General features: G+C 55.4%; 1 protein-coding gene across 5 annotated transcripts in view; it reads left to right on the top strand.

The window, feature by feature from the left end:
- PRDM16 (PR/SET domain 16) overlaps positions 1–20,895 on the top strand; it is a 375,795-nt gene that overhangs the window by 317,490 nt on the left and 37,410 nt on the right. For 3 of the 5 annotated variants that reach the window (XM_016952776.4, XM_016952769.4, XM_016952780.4), the window contains exons 4-5: positions 5,061–5,198; positions 16,459–16,561. In XM_016952776.4, coding sequence (XP_016808265.3) covers positions 5,061–5,198; positions 16,459–16,561 — 241 coding nt within the window. The remainder of the gene's footprint in view (positions 1–5,060; positions 5,199–16,458; positions 16,562–20,895) is intronic. The other 2 variants (XM_016952782.4, XM_016952775.4) reach the window with 1 other exon arrangement.

Below are 20,895 nucleotides of genomic sequence, written 5' to 3'. Positions count from 1 at the left end.
ACACATCCCCTCCCCGTGCACCCTCTCCTAACACGCCCCTCCCGGTGCATGCCCTTCCGGCACACCCTTCTCAGTGCACTTATTGCTGGTTCAGGGCCCTCAGACCAGGGCTTCTCCTGGCTCTCCTGGAGGAAGGGTTAGCGCCCACCTGGCCCCCCTCAGAGGTGCCCCTCTGTGGAAGGAAGGAGTTAACCAAGACCTCCTCAGTCACCCCAGGGGGCCCAACAGGCAGAGGGGAAGCTCCTCCCTTTAGGGGCCACCAGGTGTAACTCCCACCCTGTGACTATCAAATTGGTCAGGGGTTGGGGACCGGGCCTCCGGGGACAAGGAGAAAAGGCTGGGAAATGAGAGTGACAAGGGAGGAGAGGCTGTCAGGCCAGAGAGGGGACCCCACCCGCAGGGCAGCAAAGCCTGAGCGTGTACTCGGGACCAGGACCCCTGGGGGAGTTGTTGCCTCTGGTCTCCAGGCCTCTGTACCCGAGAGGGTCAGGGACAGACCGGAGGCTCAAGAACACTGTCCCATGTGGGTGAGAAACCAGCCGTGTCCCTGTTCAGACATGCTTGAGAGAGCCAGAGATGTTTACCCTGGCAGGGAAGGGTTAGTACTCAGGCCGCACGCAAATACCTGCAGGGCCATCATGTGGAAAAGAGAGGCTTATTCTGCAAGGTGAGGGGGGCATTACAAGAAGGGAGAGCCTATCCCCCAAGAAACAATTCCCAGTGACTCGATGCATTCAACAATACACCGGCTGCCTAGGAGCACAACGGGTGCCTCCTCCACAGAGCACAGTGGTATAGGCCTGGAGACTGGCTGTCCCAGTGCACAGGTGGGTCCCTAGACCTGCAGCCATCAGTGGCCGGATCACAGGCATTGAGGAGGCCTCAGATGTGAGGTTGGATGGAAGGGGCCAGGGTTCTCCTCCAGGAGCTCTGCCATGACACAGAATCCACATTTTTGAGAGGGAATTGGCCATCGCTTCAATGTCCTCCTGCTGGCTTCGGCCTTCTGCTCACCAAAGGCTTCTCGCCGCATTCCCCCAGGACAAGCACACATACATGAACGCACACACATACATACATGCACAGGTGCACCCACACACATGCACACCCCCCACATACATTTGCACCATGCAGGCACACGCCCACACACAAGCACACACCCAGATACATGCACGCCTGGATGGCGAGGGGCTTGGAAGCACTTAAAATAGTGGGACACGGATTGTTTTTCCAGGGATTTATTGGGGAGATCCCCAAGGCCTGGAAGTCAAGATGAAGCCAACACTCTTGTTTTTTTGTTTGTTTTTTTGAGACAGAGTCTCTCACTCTGTCTCCCAGGCTGGAGTGCAGTGGCGCAATCTCGGCTCACTATAGCCTCTTCCTCCCAGGTACAAGCAATTCTTGTGCCTCAGCCTCCCAAGTAGCTGCATACCACCACACCCAGCTAACTTTTGTATTTTTAGTAGAGACGGGGTTTCCCCATGTTGGCCAGCCTGGTCTTGAACTCCTGACCTCAGGTGATCCACCCGCCTCAGCCTCTCAAAATGCTGGGATTATAGGCATGAGCCACCATGCCCGACAGAGGCCAACACTCTTGAGTCAACAACCAGGCCCCAGGAGAAGCCCATGCCATGGCTGTGGTCACTCACGCGTCATTTACCTTCTCCCTGGCCCCTGTGCCGTATATGAAGAGAGAGAGCCCAAAAGAGACCCATGCTGAGAGGGAGAGATACAGAGACAGACAGAGAGAAGCAGAGCAGGGGAGACAGAGAGGAAGAACCTGGCACCCAGGCCACCACCTGTACAGGGGCTGTGAGTCCCCTGCCCCACAGTGACCTCCAACCCAGACCCGGCCAGTGGTGAGGGAGGGTGGGGCCTCGTGGGTCTTGGCCAGCCCAGCTTCGCTCCCTTCCTGTGGCAGAGGAAGATGGCAGGGCTGCCGACCACAGCTCTGGCTTGGCGGGCCTTTCCAGCAGTTTCCTGATGCGCATCAGCAGTCAGGGTAGGAGGTGGGGGGCCCTAAGAGGCCTCTGTGCCTGGGGAGGGGCCTCACCACGTGGGGCTGGTGGCCCTGGGTCTGCACCCTAGAGGATGGGAAGCCTGCCTCCCTAGTGACAACCAGCCGCTTGTGGCCTCCTCCCTCCCATGCCACGCCCCTGCCACCCCTGTCCTGGCAAGAGATGGGGTGCAATGGGGCAGGCTGCTGAGTCTGTGGTTCTTGGATTGGGCTGGCCCTGGACTTGGGCAGGGCAGGCAGTGACCTCCCTGGACAGCGTGGGGACCCTTCCTGCAGCCCCTTTAGGGACCAGGACCTCAAATGTCAAGGGATTTGCAGTCCTGCCTGGGGCACAGCTGTGTCTGCAGAAGCTGGTAACACAGAGGCTGTCTCCCTGGGAACCTGCCCTGAGTCCTGAACAGCAGGGTGGCCACAGACTCCCCACCAAAGCGAGGCTTGAGCCAGCCGGGGCCCAGAACAGGGGGAAGGTGTTGGCTGAGCCCATGTCTTGGGTGCATTAGGGGTGAGTCCTGCCTCTTGGGAAGTGGCCCGAGCCCCATCAGCTGGTCCCTGGGCTGAGGGGGATGCACTCAGGAGCACGTGCTCCTGGCTGCACCAATAGGGTGCTGTGACCCAGGTGCTCCAGCTTTGAAGACAAAAATCCGGGTCCCAGGTGGGAGGGCACGGCCCGCCCTGGGTGAGCACCAGCCCTCAGCCCACAGGCACTGTGTACAATGTGCTGTGACGTCAGCAGGCCTCTATGGAGAAGTGGACCCATGGGCTGGGGATGGGACTGGGATACTGCCAGCCCCATGTGGCCAGCTGTGCTCCTGCTACTCCATCGTTTGTATATTGAGCGTCCCCCCGCCGCCAGTGTTTTCCTCGGGCTCCAGCCCCTAGCCTAGTTATGCTTCTTGGACCCACATCCCCTGTGGACCACAGGCCCACCTACAGTTCCGAGTGGACAGGATTCACGGCCAACCCCGGGCAGAGAAGGGACCTGGCCATTCAGTCACAGTCACTTGGTGAATGGAGCACAGCTGCCACAGCCCATGAGCTTGGGAGCATTTCTGCCGCTGCCGTCTCTGAAATAAGACAGGCTTTGAGTGAATCTCCCACTGCCCTGGATGGAGCCAGAAGGGGCCCAGGGGCAGGCACGGCTGTGTGTGATAGGGAGCACAGGGACCCCAGGAGCACGCCCCTCTGCCCTGGCTGACCTCCCGCCCTGCACCCCAATCTATCTCACCCAGCACCTCTGGAAACCCTTAGTCGGGAACCCCAGCTTGGTGGTGGATGTCAACAAGGGGACTGAGAGCAAGTGGAACAGGAAAGAGACTCGAGGCCCTCTCCCTGTCTCTGCTGTGCTCTGGGGGCCAACTTTCCCCGGAAGCCTCAGGGGAAGAGGGAACGCCATGCACAGAGACCGGGGCACGTGGACCACACGCTTCCCCATTGATTGGTGCCGACGTTTAACTTGTCAAAAGAGTTCCAGCACCAGGCCCAAGATGGCTAGGAACCCGAGAGAGTGCATGCCGAGCATCTGAGGTGCCCAGAGTCAGCCTCCACTGTTTTCACTTGGACAGGTCACTGTCTCATCCTGACTCCCCTGGGTCCTTGTGACTCCCTTATCCATCACCCCTGCCCGCCCAGACACACCTGCTCAAAGACACACCTGCCCAAGGACACACCTGCCCACCAGGACACACCTGCAGAAGGACACACCTGCCCAAGGACACACCTGCCCACCAGGACACACCTGCAGAAGGACACACCTGCCCAAGGACACACCTGCCCAAGGACACACCTGCCCAAGGACACACTTGCCCACCAGGACACACCTGCCCAAGGACACACTTGCCCACCAGGACACACCTGCCCAAGGACACACTTGCCCAAGGACACACCTGTCCAGGAACACACCTGCCCACCCAGATACACCTGCTCAAGGACACGCCTGCCCACAAGGACACATATGCCCACCGTGACCCACCTGCCCACCAGGACACACCCACCCAAGGACACAGCTGCCCACCCACATACACCTGTCCAGCAGGACACACCTGCCCACCCATATGCACCTGTCCAGCAGGACACACCTGCCCAAGGGCACTCCTGCCCACAGAGACATAGCCTTTCTACTTTTGGGACCTGAGTGTAGTGTGGCCCCATCCCCTGCCCCCTGCCCTCCCTCCTGCCCTGTCTGGGCTGGGCTGCCCAGGAAGCTTGCCCAAGATGCTGCTGGTTTGAATTCAGAACCCAGGGTAGCTACTGGCCAGAGTGGGGGAGGCTGGGGGGCCTGCAGCCGCCACCCATGGTCAGGCTTTTTGAGGGGACACCGTCTCTCCACAGTGGACAGCAGGTCAGGTCTCCTCATCGGTGGTCCTCGGAGGAGTGGGGGTCACAGCAAATAAGAAAAGTCCTAGGGGTTGCCACTCTGCCCGTTCAGAGGCAACAGTGACAACAAAGTAAAGCCAAGTTGGTGCGCGTGTGACTTTGCGGGCGTGGTGAGAACAGCTAGGCGTCTTCATGCTGCTGGGTGTCAAACTGAAACTCTCCAGCTTTAAGGAAACCAGATGCTTTTCTTACTCTCAGAGTGATGTGCAGGCTGCCCTGAGCATGCACACACACATGCACACCCAGCAACACCTTCACCTTCAGACACGCTTTTCTCTAGCCCAGCGCCCCAGCTCCTTAGCAGAGGGCTCTGCTCCCAGATGCAGCAGTCCCTGCCTTCTCACACGTGGGTCAGCTTTGCTGCGGGGGTGGGGGTTGCAACTCTGGAGGCTCATTTTATCGCCGGGCCAGGGCAGTGATCTGCTCGGTGAGGAAAGAAAAGGCCATTCCCTGCCTTTCTGCTGGGCTCCTGGAGACTCCTGGAGACTCCCGGGCATGGGCAGGCTGGGTGGGCTGGGAGCCCCGCTGATGCCCGGAGGGTGGGATGAGGTCTGGACGCCGACTTGCCTTCCTACTTGAGCCCAAACAGCCAGGTTTCTGGGTGGGCAGAGGCTGTGTGCAGACTCCAGCACACAGGGCACCTCTGACTCCCGCTTCGCTTTCCTCCCAGCAGATCTCCGAAGACCTGGGCAGTGAGAAGTTCTGCGTGGATGTAAATCAGGCGGGGGCTGGCAGCTGGCTCAAGTACATCCGTGTGGCGTGCTCCTGCGATGACCAGAACCTCACCATGTGTCAGATCAGTGAGCAGGTAGGTCCGGGCTCATAACGGGGGCTTCTGCCTCTTGGAATTGTCCCTGAGGATGTGGCACCAAGATTGGTGGAGGTGCCGAGGCAAGGGTTGTCTGAGCCTCTTTGGGGACATCTGCCAAGCCCTGGCCTGCAGTGGGGGTGCTGTTTGGTGCTCGGCCAGCACTGGCTTCCGGGGAGCTGACTCACCCCGGGAGGGCTCCACTGGAGCCTTGCTCAGGGACCCTGCCTGAGGCTGGCAGTTCCTGAACCCCGAGATGGTGGTTCAGGTGGAAAAGAGCAATGAAGCAGGCAGGACCGCGGATCACAGGGTCCACACTTCCTGCAAATGCCGCTTCCCTGAAGGACACGGGAGAAGCATAGAGCAGGAACAGTCACTGAAAGAATCCATCTAAATGGCGCTGTTTCACCAAATTTTCCGAAGAGTCCGCACCGGCCAATGAGGCAGCCACTCGGGGGCCTCCTAGAGCCTCCGGGGCCTCTGACCAGCCTGCTGAAGGCCTTGGCCTTTTTGGCACAAAGTCCTTGTCCTGCAGGCAGCGAACCAGGCAAGAGACACCTTCGCTTCCGTCCCTGCCACCTCGGGGCTGAGGACCCCCCTAAGCTCCCTGGATCCTTGACCTCCACGGCTGGTCCACACCACCACCAGAACAGGCATCCAGACCCACAGGCTGATCAGGGGAGAAGACGCGGAGTCTCCTTCCACTCCAGAAGGCACCGTGTCCCCAGAGCTGGTCGCTGCTTCATGGATTTCTCTATTTCAAGCTTGCGAGTGGCCCCTGGAGGCCCTTCTCACTCTCGAGCCAGGCCTCCCGGGCGGCACTTTCCGCCTGCATCCTCAACACCGTGCGTTCCTCGGGGTGCCCGGGGTCCCCGGCCCCTTACATCACAGTAGTCTGGTTTTTCCTGTAATATCTTGGGGTCATACATGAGATTTCATTTGAAAAAAAAAAAAAAAAGGATCCCATGGCTGTGAAAAATGTGTGTGAAGACCACGTCACGGAACATTCCCGCGTAGCCTGTGCAAGCCATTGAAAGTGGTTCAAGGCTCTCGACTTTACAGAAACAATTTTGCATTAAGAAATGCAGAGAGCAAACTCCAGGGAGGTCCCGCAGGCCCCGGCTGGCTGCCAGGGGCTCTCCCTCATTTGCCGTCCCCTTGGCTGTGGAGCAGAATCTCCATCGAGCAGTTGCTCCGCTGGACAAGCTCGTTCTGGATGGGGACATGAATCTACTCTACCAGGACTTCCGTGGCCTTCAGTTAGAGCCAAAAATGTTGAAAATAACTTTTTCTGATTGAAAAAAAATACAGAGATGAAGCAAAAGAATAATCATAAACATAAGAGCAGAACTTAAAAAAAAATTTTCCTTCTTCCAGATGAAAGTGAAATTGGAGTGAAGGAAAATTGGGCTTGAGGCTCATAGAAGGACGGTCTTTCTGTCCCCTTCTGGGGCTCAGATTTGCAGAGTGTGTCCTTAGTCGTCCGTTGGGAAGCTGACGGGCAGGGGCACCGCGGGGCTGGGCCAGGGCTGTGCTTTTGTGAGATGCAAACTACAGTAATGAAGGGCCCAGATTTTTTTTATTTAAGAAATAAATGTTTATTAGAACTTTTGAACTAAACTTAAGCGGTAAAGTGGGTATCTTTATGTGTCTAGCTTTTTAAAAAACAAACGTGTAATCTCAAAGAGAAGCCTGTCTTTTAAAAAATCTTCATTGTATTATTAATATTTCGGGGAAGCTTTCCTTTTAGCTACACATGAGGTCCAAAAGGAATGGACTGCTTTGCAGCCAACTGTGTTTCCATGGTCAGGACCAGGGGACAGAAATCCTTTTTGCCAGGATGGAAGAATGATCCTGAATCCTGATCCGTTCCTTCCCTTTACCCCGCCGTCATCCCACGGTGCCGACTTCCTCCAAAGCTCCGTCCTAGAGTCAGAAACATACTTGGCGCTATTACCCAAACCACAGATAATGTCAAAACTCCTCAGATACCTCCTGACCTGCCAGATGGCTCTCTCCAACACCGCCTCAAGGGATTCGTTCTCTCTGTTTTAGGTCCATAGGCTGAATTAAAGCCACAAACCCAGAGGGAACTCGAAATGCACATTTAAGCAAATGCAACACCAAAATGGCCCAAAGCAGAGAGAAATTCCTCCACTCGGGGCACTTCCGACCCCCTCAACCCCCCTGTGAGACCTTCCCCTCCGACAGGGAGAGGAGCCCTCTGCTCTTGAGAGCAACCCTCATAGGTAGCACAGCCGGTGACGTCGGGTGTTATAGGGCCACCGACGCTCCTGCCCATGTCCCCGCAAAGGTGCACCTCCGAGCTGGATAAGCCATGTGGCTGGAATGCCCAGGAAAGCAGGAGCCGGCCAGAGGCTGGAGGAGACTCGCCGCCCAGGCACGGGGAGTGAGGTGGCTGAGTTGGCAGCTTCTTCTCCTGAAATCTCAACCGTGAATTTCAGTTATCAAACGAAAATGAGCATTGTGTGGAATGTATTTTCCTTTGAATAATAATAAGATTTAAATACTACAAATATGAAAAACTGCTCTCAGAAACCCATAGACTCTCATAGGACATGACTTTTAGCAATGCCTTTTGAAAGGGATATAATAGATTTCAATCTAGTGTTTAAATGCCCTCTCGCGCGCTGTGACGGCCGCACGGCCTCGGCAGAAAGCATTTCCATTCCCTGGCCTTGACCACGGGAACGTGGGTTCCTGCAAAGCAACCTATTTGACCCTATGCGGAGCTAAAATAAAAACTGCCCTGAAATATTAATAAAGCCAAGAATTTTTTAAAAGCTTTTAACAACTTCTCTTTGAGAAGGAAACATCACATGATACTAATGCCATTTCTCAGATTTCCACCATGCCAGGAGTTCCACCAGGATTTCCTGGTACTTACGAACACCACCCCCCCACACAAACACACACAAGTGAACAATCTTCCTCCCTTCCCCTCTCTCTCTCCCTCTCTCTTTCTCTGTCTCTCTCTTTCTCTGTCTCTCTCTTTCAAGATTGCACACACACCCCCACCTCTAATACAGCACAGACACAGAAGGGAAGGAACCATATCTGAACATCCGAGCTCCGTAAAACAACGTCGAGTTTGCCAAATGGTATTCGGCAGGGAAAATACTTCGGTCAGAAAAGCATCACCATCATTTTGAGGTTCAAGACATGTGACCTCAGCCCCCATTTTCAAAGGAAAAAGGAGACTAGGGCAGAAGACAGTGTAAACGTCCTAAAAAGAAAGTTCTGGAAGCCACAGCCTCCCAGAAGAGATGAGCTCCTCTACTGGGCTGAGGAGAGAGGCCGCTCTGAACTGAAAACTCAGGTCGATATTCAGATGGGGACCCAGGCTGGGGCTTTCCCCCCGAGTCTCCTGCTACTGGCAGCCAGGACTTAAGCAAACTCTGGGGCCTGGCCTCCAGGGTGCTCCTATGTCCTTAGGGTGAGACCCACACTTTAGGGGCACTTTGGAGGCGGGGGAGTCACACACCTCCTTCAGCCCATCCCGGGCTCCTCCTGGCCTTCACTGGACGTGGGTTGCTGTGCATTCAGATGGGGTCTGGGGGTGGACGCCACCCCCGCATCCCTCATGGTTCCATGCAGTGTACTGGCGCTCTAGCTGATGCTTTGGGGCGCTCCAGGGCACCTGCTGAGCTGGGCGGTGCAGCACCCACAGGCCCGGTTCTGACTGTCCGGCCAGGACCCAATTCTGGCTGCTCAGAAGCCTGCTCAAATCACTGACCACGTGTCCCTCTCCCAGCATCCTCTAACACGCCCCAAGACACCTGCCCTATACAAAAGAGGACTGGCCATGTGCTCCTCCGCAGCCACTGGGGAGAGGCAGGAGACAGGGGCTTGAGAACATGTGAGCCCCGGAGCTTGAAAAGGCTCAGCAACCGGCCAGCACCTCCCCAGAGGCTCCCCGCTGCCCTGCCGCCTCGCAGTGCCTCATGGACGGAGGCAGGACCGGCTAAGCTGAGGGAGGCATGGAGGCCCCGACACCCTCCTTCTCAGGCGGGGCTGGCCCAGCGTCCTGTTCCTTCCCCATCTCAGGCCCCATGGGAATCCTCTCCATGAACAAGAGCTATCCCTACGGCGTGGGGCTGAGGGGGCCGCTTGTGGGCCCCACCTCCACATTCTCATCTGGCAATGAGATTCCCCCTCCTGGCCCCAGGGGACCTCTTGAGAGGTGACCGGGCCCATCCCCGGCCCTTGCTTCTCTAAGGCCTATCCCAGCCCTCCTCATGGCTCATGGGAGAGCCGAGCAGAGCCAGAGGCCACATTGGGCCATGAATTTGTTCCTGGGCCCGGCCCTGTTGCCCAAAAGGGGACTTGCGGTTTTCTATTTGCACAAGGAGGCCCCAGATCACGGCCAAGGGCACGCTGGCCCCTTCCGAGGCCAAGGGTCCCGCTGCTCCTGAAGCGGCGCAGGCTCTCTGGGGAGCTGCTGGGAGCAAAACATCCCTGCACACAGCTGCGGGGACCGAGCCTTTCCCCTGGGACTTTCGGGGCAATCAGATTGCAAGGGAGATAGGGCTCTGAGGTGTCGGAAGTCGTCGTGGGGGACTTTGACTTGCTGCCTCGTCCGAGCATGAGCGGAAGGTACAGAGGGGCCCTCGGGAATCTCCATGCACTTTTCTGGGGGTGCGCCCCCCCACCCCCACCCTCTGGCTCCTACTTTCCCTTTTGGAAAAATCAAGACACTCAGATCACCCCTGGGTGGTTCTTTCTCCTGTAATTATGAACAAATGAGCTGGTTTGAAATGTTTCAGGAGACACAGACAGGGACAGTTCCTGAATTTGTTTTAACGTGAAGAAAGAAAACAAGAGCTTGGCGATGAAGCGCCTGCGGGGGGATGCGGGAGGCAGGGAGGAGCTGTCACAGCCGGCGCTTTCTGTTTTTTTGGTTTATCTTTTTCTCATGTTGCCTCAATAGAGCAAGAATGTTGGTGGTGGGATGTCAACTGTCTAGCGGGGCTGAAGATGGTGGGGGACGGGGCTGAGGTCAAACACAAATGTCGGGGAGCCGGACTCAGGGGTGCGGGCCCCCCAGCGTACCACGGAACGGCTGTAGGGCTCTCAAACGACCTGTAGCACCCCTGGATTGAGAGAAGCAGCCCCGATCTGCATAGTGCCCTGGGGCTGCCTGGGCATCAGACAAACCCCAAAACCCCAGGGCCTTCCAGGGGCAGAGCAGGGGTCCCGGCGCCCACCGTGGAGCAGCACAGCCCCTCCACAGAGTGTGTTCCACGCAGGCATTGTGTTAGAAGAGTGGCCGCCGGTGGCCAGGCAGCACCGCGTGGACAAGAGCCCACGCGGGTTGTTCATGAGAACCAGGTGTCTCTCGGGTCGGCGGAGGGCATTTCTCTTTTGCTTTGCTGTCCTGGGCTCTGACCCCGGTCCCGCGTTTCTGTCTGGGCGTGTGCCCTGTCAGGGTTGCGGTTTGAAACAGAGGGCATCCAACACCCATCATCTTGTTCTGCCCCGACCCCAGACACGTTCATATTCCCTTTGCTTTTATCTCTCACAGTGTTTTTTTTTTAGACAGAGTTTCACTCTTGTTGCCCAGGCCGGAGTGCAATAGCACAATCTCGGCTCACTGCAACCTCCGCCTCCCGGGTTCAAGCGATTCTCCTGTCTCAGCCTCTCAAGTAGCTGGGATTACAGGGGCCTGCCACTATGCCTGGCTAATTTTGTATTTTTTAGTAGAGACAGGGTTTCACCATGTTGGTCAGGCTGGTTTCAAGCTCCTGACCTTGGGTGATCTGCCCGCCTCGGCCTCCAGAAGTGCTGGGATGACAGGCGTGAGCCACCGCCCGAGCCATCCTCACAATTTTTTTAAATTAAAAATCATAGATTGTTAATTTGGTCAAGGCAGGCAGGAGCCTCCCACCATGCGACACAGTTTACCCCCTTGAAATGGGCAGGAGGAGGGCAGGGGGCTCCTTCGGTATTTCATAACCAGCTTACAAAAGACTCCAAAACACATGCAGGTTGCTTTGATTCCCATTTTACAGGGCCCCCTTTGGAACAAACCGAGAATCCTCTTCTCGGTGAAGAACAAGGTTTAAATTCAACTGTGCCGTCTGAACTGCTACGCAAACCACCTGTCAGGATTTGTATATTCCTTTCCTGCTCGTTACAGGCTCACTTTACTAGAAGAAGCTATTTAAGAATGATCAAGGTAATTTAACTGTGGACTCGTCATTTATATTTTTATAATCCAGATCCAAACCACACAACTAAGAAACAGATAAGTGTACACAGAGTTTTATTTCATGTCTGGGTCGCTGGGATGGTGACGGCATATCGCACACCACACAATTATAAAACTTAGGCTTAATAAAAATGCTTCAGCTATGTGCAGGACAAGAGGAAGGTGGCGAAGCCCGGGACTCCAGCGGGCTTTTCCTCGCTCTGCCAGAGGATAGGACTGTCTATAGTCTGGGAGCCTGACTGTGGTCTCCTCCAGCCGCTCAGCACGGAGGAAGCCGGAAAGTGAGGCCGGCCAGAGGCAGGCTCCCAAGCACAGGCGTGCACAGGGTAGGGAGAAAGGAGACCCCTGCCCAAACCCCAGCGCTGCAAATCAGGGTGCTGCCCCTGCTGGCGCTTAGGGCATCATCACCACGACATGCTCAGCTCCTGGGCCGGCCTCGGGGCTCGGGGATCATCACAGCGCTTTCCCACACTCACAGCGTGTGGAGACAGCAAGGAGTTAAAATGAAGCCGGGAGCAGCACTGAGACCCAGCCGCCTCCACTAAAACCAAAATGCAGGGGACGATCCTCAGCCCAACGTCCTCTCTCTCTCCCAAGGCCAGGTGAGAGGCAGACCGGGTCACCAGGGGAATCTGCTTTTGGGAAATGGTTTCAGAAGAATTCCGATTCCACTGGCTGCTTTCACGTGTTTTGTGAGAAAAGCCTCTCGCACAGTAAACTCAGGCACAGTTGAATTCTGAAATCCAGAATGGTGAGCGATTGAGTTTTTTCCAGTAAGCACACGGAAGGAGGGTTCACCTACTTGATTCAAGCCTGCCTTTAAAGTTTATTACGCTGGTCAAAAAGAGACAAGAAAGCCCAAAAGTTCGCTTGATGGAAAAAATTCATTTATTCCAGGAAAGAGAAAACAAGAACGGCCGCTGCTCAGATTCAACCCAGTTCCTTTTAGTCTGCAGTCCGGTGATTCCCACCTGGTGGAATTTGCATGGAGTTTTTCGTCTATTTGTATTGTTAAATTCTATGATTAAGCGGGAATGGGAACCGTACCACTAAGAGCTTCATATTCGAAAGTTGTCTCTTTTCTTGTGAATTGATTTGATATTTTAAAAACGTTCTTTAAAGACCTGTAAGGAGAAGGTATCCCAAAGCTGGCAGCCATTGTAAATGTAAATGATTTCTGTGTCTTAAAGAATATTGCTGGGAGCAATGATACTAATTTTCATAAAAGGCTCTGTCTGATTGAACGTGGCCTGGGCTGACTCTAGGCTCTTCTCGGGCAATTTCTCTGCCTTCTGTTGAGAACGTGGCCATTTATTTGTCCCAGAAGTCCACTTACCTACAAGAAGCTGCCTCTTTGTGTCTGGAAAGTGATAAAAGGGGGAGAAAATAGGCAGGGTCATGCTAAATACAGTTTGAATTCCGAGGACCTGTGTTTCGTGTTGTTCACCCAAGTTCAGTCAAGTCATTGTTGTTACAAAGAGAACCTGAAGTGTTGGAACAAGGACTTAACTTCAGATCCAGTCTGTTTGGCATCATTATTTTTAAAAGCCATTTACAGCAGACATTTATTGGCGCTAGTAAACTCAGCTGTTGTTAAAAGGGTTCCCCACCCTCTCAGATCCTTAAACCAAAGGGAAAATTCCAGCCTTGCCCGTGCAGCACAACCCGGGGACTTAGGCACGGCTTCAACAGCATAGCGGAGACGAGTGTTTATAAAAAGGCATAGATGCCTAGATGCTGTCGCTTAAGCAAATATACTGTTCTTCTTCCTTTCCGGCGGCCAGTCGTCCTCCCTGAGGCCGCTGCTGGGGGCTAAAGGCTATCAGAGACTCCAGACTTTATTTTTGCTTCAACAGACTTCTCCCACCATGCTGACTTAGCAGGGTCTGAGCAGGACCCGCCGCGGGTCTCACGAGGAAAGGAGGATTATAAGCAGACGGCAGGAATGTGTAGGGAGCTGCAGTCATAATTTATGACAAGCCCTGCAGGAAGGGGTCTGCAGTACAGTAAATGCGCAATTTGTGACGCTCTCGAGCCAGGAGCCGGCCCAGGCTGGGTCCGCAGACGCCCGGTTCCCACCGCGGCCGGCCCGGTCTTTGTCCCGGGAAGTCGCCTGACCCCGCCGGCCAGGAACAGTGGCGTTCTCGGCGCGTCTGGCTGATAAGGCCTTTGTGACACCGGGGACAGGCTGTAAAAACGCAGCCAGCTTTTGTCTGCACCTCCGCGCCGCTGGCAAGGGCGGGGCCAGCGAGTGTGGAAAAGTTTGCTCGGATTCCCGTTCACCTCTGACCCCCGAAGCAGTTGGAGGCAGGTCGGGGACCCCCACCCCCGCCCCGCCCCGCCTCGGGCCCTGCGATCAGCAGTAATAGCGATTAATTCCGACTGTGGCTCCAAGTCCCATGGCCAAGGCTCCCTCCTCCTGCAGGTCCAGGGCCAGGGAGGGGGAGCCCGCGGCCCGACGCGCTAGACCCTCACGCGGCGGCGGCTCCAGGGCAGTGTCCGCGCCGGAGGGGAGGGTCCCCCGGCAAGTCGGGTGCCCTCGGAGCCGGGGTGGGGTCCCAGGAGACACCGGGGGCCCTCGGATTGGGGGAAGAGGTGGGGGAAGGGGTTTCCTTCCGCAGCCCCGCGGATCAGAGGAGGGAGGCCTGGCGCCCTCGGAGCTGCGGTGGGGGGCATCCCAGGAGATCTGGCTCGGTGTGTAGAGAAGGGAGTCCGGGCGGCGTCCTGGGAGTGTCTGTGGCCTGCAGAGAGGGGATGGGGTTGGGGTGTGGATCCCGGGAGGCTCGGAGGCTCTCGGAGGGGGCCAGGCGGAGGATCCAGGAGGGCCGCGCCCAGCCCCCGTCCGCCCACCCAGCCCTCTGCCCGCCAATGGAGCGGAGCCGAGAAGCGGGGAGTGCGGGAGGTTGCCCGAGGTCTCACGTCAGGACCCTCGACGGGGGTGGGGTGGAGAGGGAGGTGGTGGGTGGGGTGGGTGGTGCGGCCTGGAGTGGAGCCAAGGGGCGGGCGGCCAGGGTCCACATTGCCCTCTAACGGGACCCCTCGAGAAGCCTCAGCCTCGCCCGCTGACCCTCCTGTCTCCTGCCCAGGGCCCGGGCCAGGCCACCTGCCCCAGGGGCATCAGCCAGGCCGGGCAGTCACTCAGCAGCCCCTTCCACTTGCGTCTGCTACAGTGCCACTCACGGCACCGCTCAGAGGGTCACCCGGGCTTTGTCCCAGCTGGCGCTTCTCATCCCGCACTTTGGGCCCGATTTTCTAATACAGTGGCTCAAGTTTCTTTTTTAAAAAAGAGACAATGATTCAGCCACTGTGTGATTTTTTTTTTATAAGATGATATAAAACTGGGGTCCTAATAATAATGGGTTTAATTGAAGAAGTTACCATGGGCCAGTTTCTCATCTCCACTTTTACATCTCCTCATAATTTTAGCAACTTACCTGACGCCCCATAAGGGAACTTCACACACTACTGACAGAGGCCGTGCACCTGCCTGTCCTCCTTCGTGCAGTTCCTGTCTGGGTGTCTTGGGAGTAGCAGACACTGGGCATTACCGTCACGCTGTGACTTATGTGTGTCTTTTGAGAGTTCCTTGGTGTCATTCTGGAGTCAGTTGGGACTGGCAGATTGTAGTGAAATTCACAACGTGGGGGACATGGGGGAGGAGCATGCAGGGGCCACACCCAGCCCTGTCTCGGGGGTGCCCAGCTGTGTCCAGCCACAGATCCCAGCCAGGTCCAGCTGCTGGAGAGCCTGGCCTGACACAGGATGGTCAGTGGGGATGGGAGTGTCAGCCACATATCCCAGCCAGGTCCAGCTGCTGGAGAGCCTGGCCTGACACAGGATGGTCAGTGGGGATGGGAGTGTCACCCACAAGGATGGCCACGTCCCCTCAATCCCTGGGAGCCCTTCCCTTTCTGAGTCTAGACCCACTCCGTTTTCTTGGAGGAGCCTCAGCCCCAGGTCTCGCAGGGGCAGGTGGATTTCCCTTGGGCCTCTCCCCAGCCTCACAGCCAGTCCTCCGGCCAGGCCTGCAGTTCCCCGGAAGCCCCCCAGTTACTGTGATCAGAAGAGAGTCTCAAACACCCACATGTGCAGGGTGGGCAGTGACTCCCCCAAGAGAAACACACCTGCCGCCAGACACTCCCGGACCGAAGACACAGGGTTCCTTGTGCTGGCGGCACGGCCTGTGCCCTGGCCCAGGCCTCAGATGGCCCGGCCTCCCCTTTGTGAACTGCTAATTTTCTTCATCTCGACCACCACTTCCACACCCCAAGACAACCTCCTCTTTTCAGGAGGCCCCTGGCAAGCCGCAGTGACACAGCCCCCAACAGCACTGCTCAGTGAGCACAGTTCCAAATGGAGGCCCCCTCGCCCCCAGGGCTTGACCAGGCTGCAGAATCTACCTGAGCCCACCAGTTCTCAAGGGTGTCGTGCATCCCAGACTCCTGCCTGTGGGGTCAGCAGCAAGGCGCCAAGCTGACAGTGGGCACACAGTCCTGCCCACTCCAGCCTTCCTGGCTCGTGGCATCCCCGCTCCTGGGAGAACCGCAGCCCCATGTCCTGACTCACTGGCCAGGCGCAGCTCATGGCCACTTTCAGAAACAACCAGATTCACTCCACACCCTGAGCTCCCCCTCCCCCACCGCCACTGGCAAAGCGGGTCTCACTTACATACACAAAATGGAACAAAAGAAACTTGAGAACCCACCCAGGCGGGCTCTTGGTGGAAGCGGGGCTCTGCTGTGCCCCCAGGACACCCCCAGCTGGGAACTTTGATGTGGATCCTACCTGTTTAGTTGGCCACCCCCTTTATGAATATCCTAAAACCCAATAAAGCAAATTAAAAGGGGACGCAATTCCTTCTGCACATACTCTGCAAAAGTTCCAGAGGGGACCCTCTCGGTGGCAATTAGAGGAAAATCAAGTGCAGGCCGAGCTGCGTCCACAGTGTGAGGGCTGAGTGTGCACTGAGAGGCTCTCCAGACACCAACACACCACACTCACCCTTTCTCTCTGGTCTCTCCATCCTAGATTTACTATAAAGTCATTAAGGACATTGAGCCAGGTGAGGAGCTGCTGGTGCACGTGAAGGAAGGCGTCTACCCCCTGGGCACAGTGCCGCCCGGCCTGGACGGTAAGACCCCTCCCCCAAACCGGGCCACGGCCCCTGGGAGCCCCCAGCCAACCCGGAAGAGGAGCAGATGCCTGGGAGGACCGAGGGCCTCTCATCACCTCAAGCCACCTAATGAGGGCCAGGCGGCCCCCAAGTGCTAGGTGCCTCCATTTTTGCAGACCTCAGGCCAGCAGAAATTGCCCGCCTCCACAAAGGCTCAACCTAATGGCTTTCTTGTTCCTCTTCCCTGGGGCACCCAGGAGGTGCACCCAGAATTTAAGAAGGGCTTCGGGCAGTGGGCAAACTGGTATCCAGTGGATTATGTCTTTGCAATGTTAGGGTCCCAGGTGATTTTTTTAAGCTATGTTTTATTATTGCTATTATCCTTATTAGCAGCAGCAACAGCAGCCTTTGCTTTCCCTGGTACTTAAACGAACGAACAAACAAACACCAAGCCAGTTTTGTAGCTTCGAAGCATTTCTGGCTGCCCCAGAGCTCTCTGTGGGGTGGGAAGATTTTGTTTCATTTAAGAGAGTGGATGATGGCATATGTATCTTTCAAAGCCAAATGTGCATCTGTAGCTAAAACTCCAAGAGAAGTGTTAGGGGAAGTTTCATTTGGCAAGAGGGAAAATGCGGGGTCTGAGGCGGGTCTCACAGTGATGCGGTGTCGCCCCGCTCTTCCAGGCAGGGCTGTGGGAAGCCTTCCAAACTTCCTTTTCCCTAGATCTGCCAGTCCCTCTCTGTCGCGTAGAGATGGGACAAGTGAGTTTCCCTTTCACCTTCCTCCACACCCAAGTACAGCTGAGAGGATGCCTGAGAAAATTCCAGTCCCACACAGATGAGCTCTTCCCAGATACAGGCTCATTCCTGCCTTCACATCATGAAGCCATGTGTCCGTTCCCCTACGGGGTCCTGGAACAGCCGGCCAGGAAAGGCTCTGTGGGCAGTGAGGCCCTGGCCCGTCGGCTCCACGCCGGTCCCTCTGAGCAGACGGCTCCAGGGTTCGAGCCTAACTGCTTTTCTTTGGGAGACCCCGCAAGTGAACAGGAACGCAAGCTCCCTCCTGGCCGTTTCCGGCACTGGTGATTCCTGCTGGTGCTGGAGCCTGGAGGGAGGCTGAGTTTTCCTCCTTGCTTCTTGGACCTCCCCTTCAAATACACCAAGGCTTAGTGATTAATGCCATTTGCTGTAAGTTTCTCCAAGGAACCACTCTGATTTCACGGTGAAGGAATGGTGCTGGAATGAGCAGGAAGGCTTTGAGACCAGACATGGAGAACTCCGCCTTCATTTACCCTTTCCATCACTGAGCATGGCCCAGCCTTAATTTACCCTTGCCATCACCAAGCGTGGCCCAGCTAGCTGGGTCCTTCCTTGGTGCAGTATCTGTTTATGTCCCTGAGTGTCCGAAAGGAAATGACCACAGAAGGATAGTTTAACAAGCCGGAGCCTATCTGCAGCTTCCTCTAAAGTTTGGTTTTATTTAGGCCATTGAGAAAAGAAAAATCAATTGCCGAGATCTGGATAGCAGGGGGGAGGGCCTCATTTTCCTTGAAATAATTGTTGAAAAGATCTATGAATCTTAGACAGCGCACAAGAACGCCAAGAGACAAATCTACTTGACTTAAGGAGAGTGCTTGACTATGGAATTTCATTTGTACGATGAAATTTCTTTCTTCCAAAAGGTTTTTTAAAAACCTTGATTTCTGCTCCCCACCCCCCTCCAGCCCCTGATATTAAATAACCTGGGTCTACATTTTCCTAATAATTTATCAAACATTTGTGGGCTAATTGCTTGCCACACATAATAGCCCAACATCAAATATTTGACTTTCCCTACTCTTTCCTGTCAAGATCATGCCTCCCCAATAGCCGCCTCCCCCACCAGTTAAACTCTGAATCGCACAGAAAGAAAATGCAAAAATGTTCCTCACTAAGATAATTATCATAAAAAATCTTTTATCCCAACCCCAGCTCAATGCAGCCAGCCCCTTATCACTGCAGGGACTTGGAGGAGGCTCTCAAGCTCCTTTGAGCCTCGAGTCTGGTAGATTAGTACGTAGACGCCACTTAATTGTGAACCCCTCGGCTCTCCGGGGCCATTAGGCACTGATTTATTTTTCTGTTACATTCCTGCTCTGCCATGAAGATTGCTGATGGAACTTCAGATAGGCAAGTGAGGCGCAGATGTGACAAACAAGATGTGAGGTCACCACGGCGTTGGCTTAGTTGGCGTAGGTGACAGGTGGATGCTGTACCATAGCCCACGCACCCCTGCCAGATGAAGAGAGTTTCATTTCCAATCACTATATTTTATGCTTTTGTTGGGAGAAGAGGGCTTGGCTGGAGACCACGTTCAGGTAGTGAAGAAGACACAGGAGACCCTTGGGGGCCAGCCCGCTTCGGGAGAACCGAGCCTCTGCCCTGCAGTCCCGGGGCTGGACACATTCCCTCTGCAGAGCTGCAGCTCTGTCAGGAATGCGAGGCCCATTTTCACACAAGTGATTCAGACCACGGGGAAGCCACTTTCAGATGCATTCGACTTTGTGTTTTGTTTTTACACTTACAATGAAGAGGAAAGAATTCTCTTTCGTGAGAACTTTTTGCTCTTGGGAGAAAATAAAGAAAGTCACTTCCATTCCCATATGCTTTTCTTTTGAGAAAGCCTCACAATAATTTGCTTTTCCTCTCTCCAAAAGAGGTCAAGAGAAGGCAGTGCATAGAGGACAGAGTACATGAGCCAGCCAGATCGTGAGATCAGAGATAATAAGATGGGAAACATTATCAGAATAGGTCATGTTCTTTCAGCATTTCTTTAAAGCAGAAGTTTCTTGTACCGAGAAAGTGAAAATGCCATAAACTATGCCCCCGTTTCTGGCCCCTCCACGAGCCCCAGGGGTGTATTCAGGGCCAGCCTTACCTGCCTGGAAGACAGCCGGGAGACCTGTCCACACCACTCAGTAAGGGCAGGCCAGGCTCAGGTGTGTCCTGTACCCGGCTCTGTCCTCTGATGGGGGCCCAGCTCCATCCGTGGAGGGCTGGGGTTGGGGAGCAGCAGGGCAGGGATGCTCACTGAAGTCGGCTCCATCACGTCCAGGGCACCCTCCAAGGCCATTGGAGTGAGAATCAGACTGCATTCTCATTTGCAATCTAAATTTTTATTTTCATCCCAAATTCTAAATGAGAACTGGAAAAAATAAGTTGGTCAGTAATATGAGTGGGTGGGGTTGGCATTTCTTCTTGTCTTTGTTTTCAAATTTCAACTTCTATGATTGTTCTTCATTGGGTCCAGAAAGAGTAAAATAAAAGCTGGCATTTCTAACTGAATCACGATGCTGGCTGGAGGCCCCATCTCAGCCTCCTTCCAGCCCGGGACGTTGGAATCCACCCACAGGCAGCTTCCCAGGTCTGCGGGTTGGCTGTGTTCTGCAATGGTCTTGGTGCTCAGATCTGCAGGGCTTGTTCCCCAGTGAAAATCCCAGTTTCTGAAGACAAGGGAAGGCCTGAGAGGGGGTGATGGTGAGCATCCCTCTATCCCAGGCTCACCTCGCTTTCCCCAAAACCCTCAGTGGGAAATTGGGGCCCTGCCAGCCCTGCTTCCTCGGCCCCAAAATCATGGGCAGGCTGCAGGCCTACTGCTCCACTTCTTCCTTGGACAAGCAACTCGGTGTTGCCCAGCCTCAGTTTGCCAGTTCTGAAGCAGGCATGCGAATACTGTCGCCCTTCCCTGGGTGCTTGCAGGTCGATGCGGGTCTTCAGTGCGCAGATTCTCTTAAGCCCTGAGGACAGGACCTACCACGTGGGGCTCCCACCAGACCCCAGGGGTCAGCCTTGCCACCCACATCATTTGCACAGTGGGCTCTCTCTGAAGAATTTGCAGGCTTGAATCACATTTCAAGGTGGCATTTTGTAGACTTCTAGGGTGAGTATTTCTTGCCCACCTCCTCCCAGGCTGTGCACCCTGTCCAAGGATCCCTCCTGGCAGCTCCTAGGTGGGTTTGGTTTGTTCAGTGAGTGAACAAACTCGGAAAGCTCCGAATGGCAGCCTTCCCCGGAGAGGTTTGGGACGGAGCCCTCCAAGCCCCAGAGGCTGGAGCTGAGGTGTGGACCGCAGTCCTGTGGGAAGTGGACTGCGCAGGCCCTGGGCATCCTCTGGCTTTTTTCCCTTCATGATCTTGTTTTCCCCCAAACCAGTGCTTTCCTGAGGTTCAGGTCAGTGAGCAGGGCCAGGATGCCTGGACACCGGCTGAGAACGAAATCACGGTGTTTCGTGCATCTTGACCAGCAGTGGTGCCTGCCCACTCACCCCCAATGCACACACCCCTGGGGCTCCTCTCGGCCAGACTCCCCTTCCCT

This window comes from Pan troglodytes, chromosome 1 (genome assembly GCF_028858775.2).
Source record: "Pan troglodytes isolate AG18354 chromosome 1, NHGRI_mPanTro3-v2.0_pri, whole genome shotgun sequence".
Classification (NCBI taxonomy): domain Eukaryota; kingdom Metazoa; phylum Chordata; class Mammalia; order Primates; family Hominidae; genus Pan; species Pan troglodytes.
This window is presented reverse-complemented; position numbering and strand designations above follow the sequence as displayed.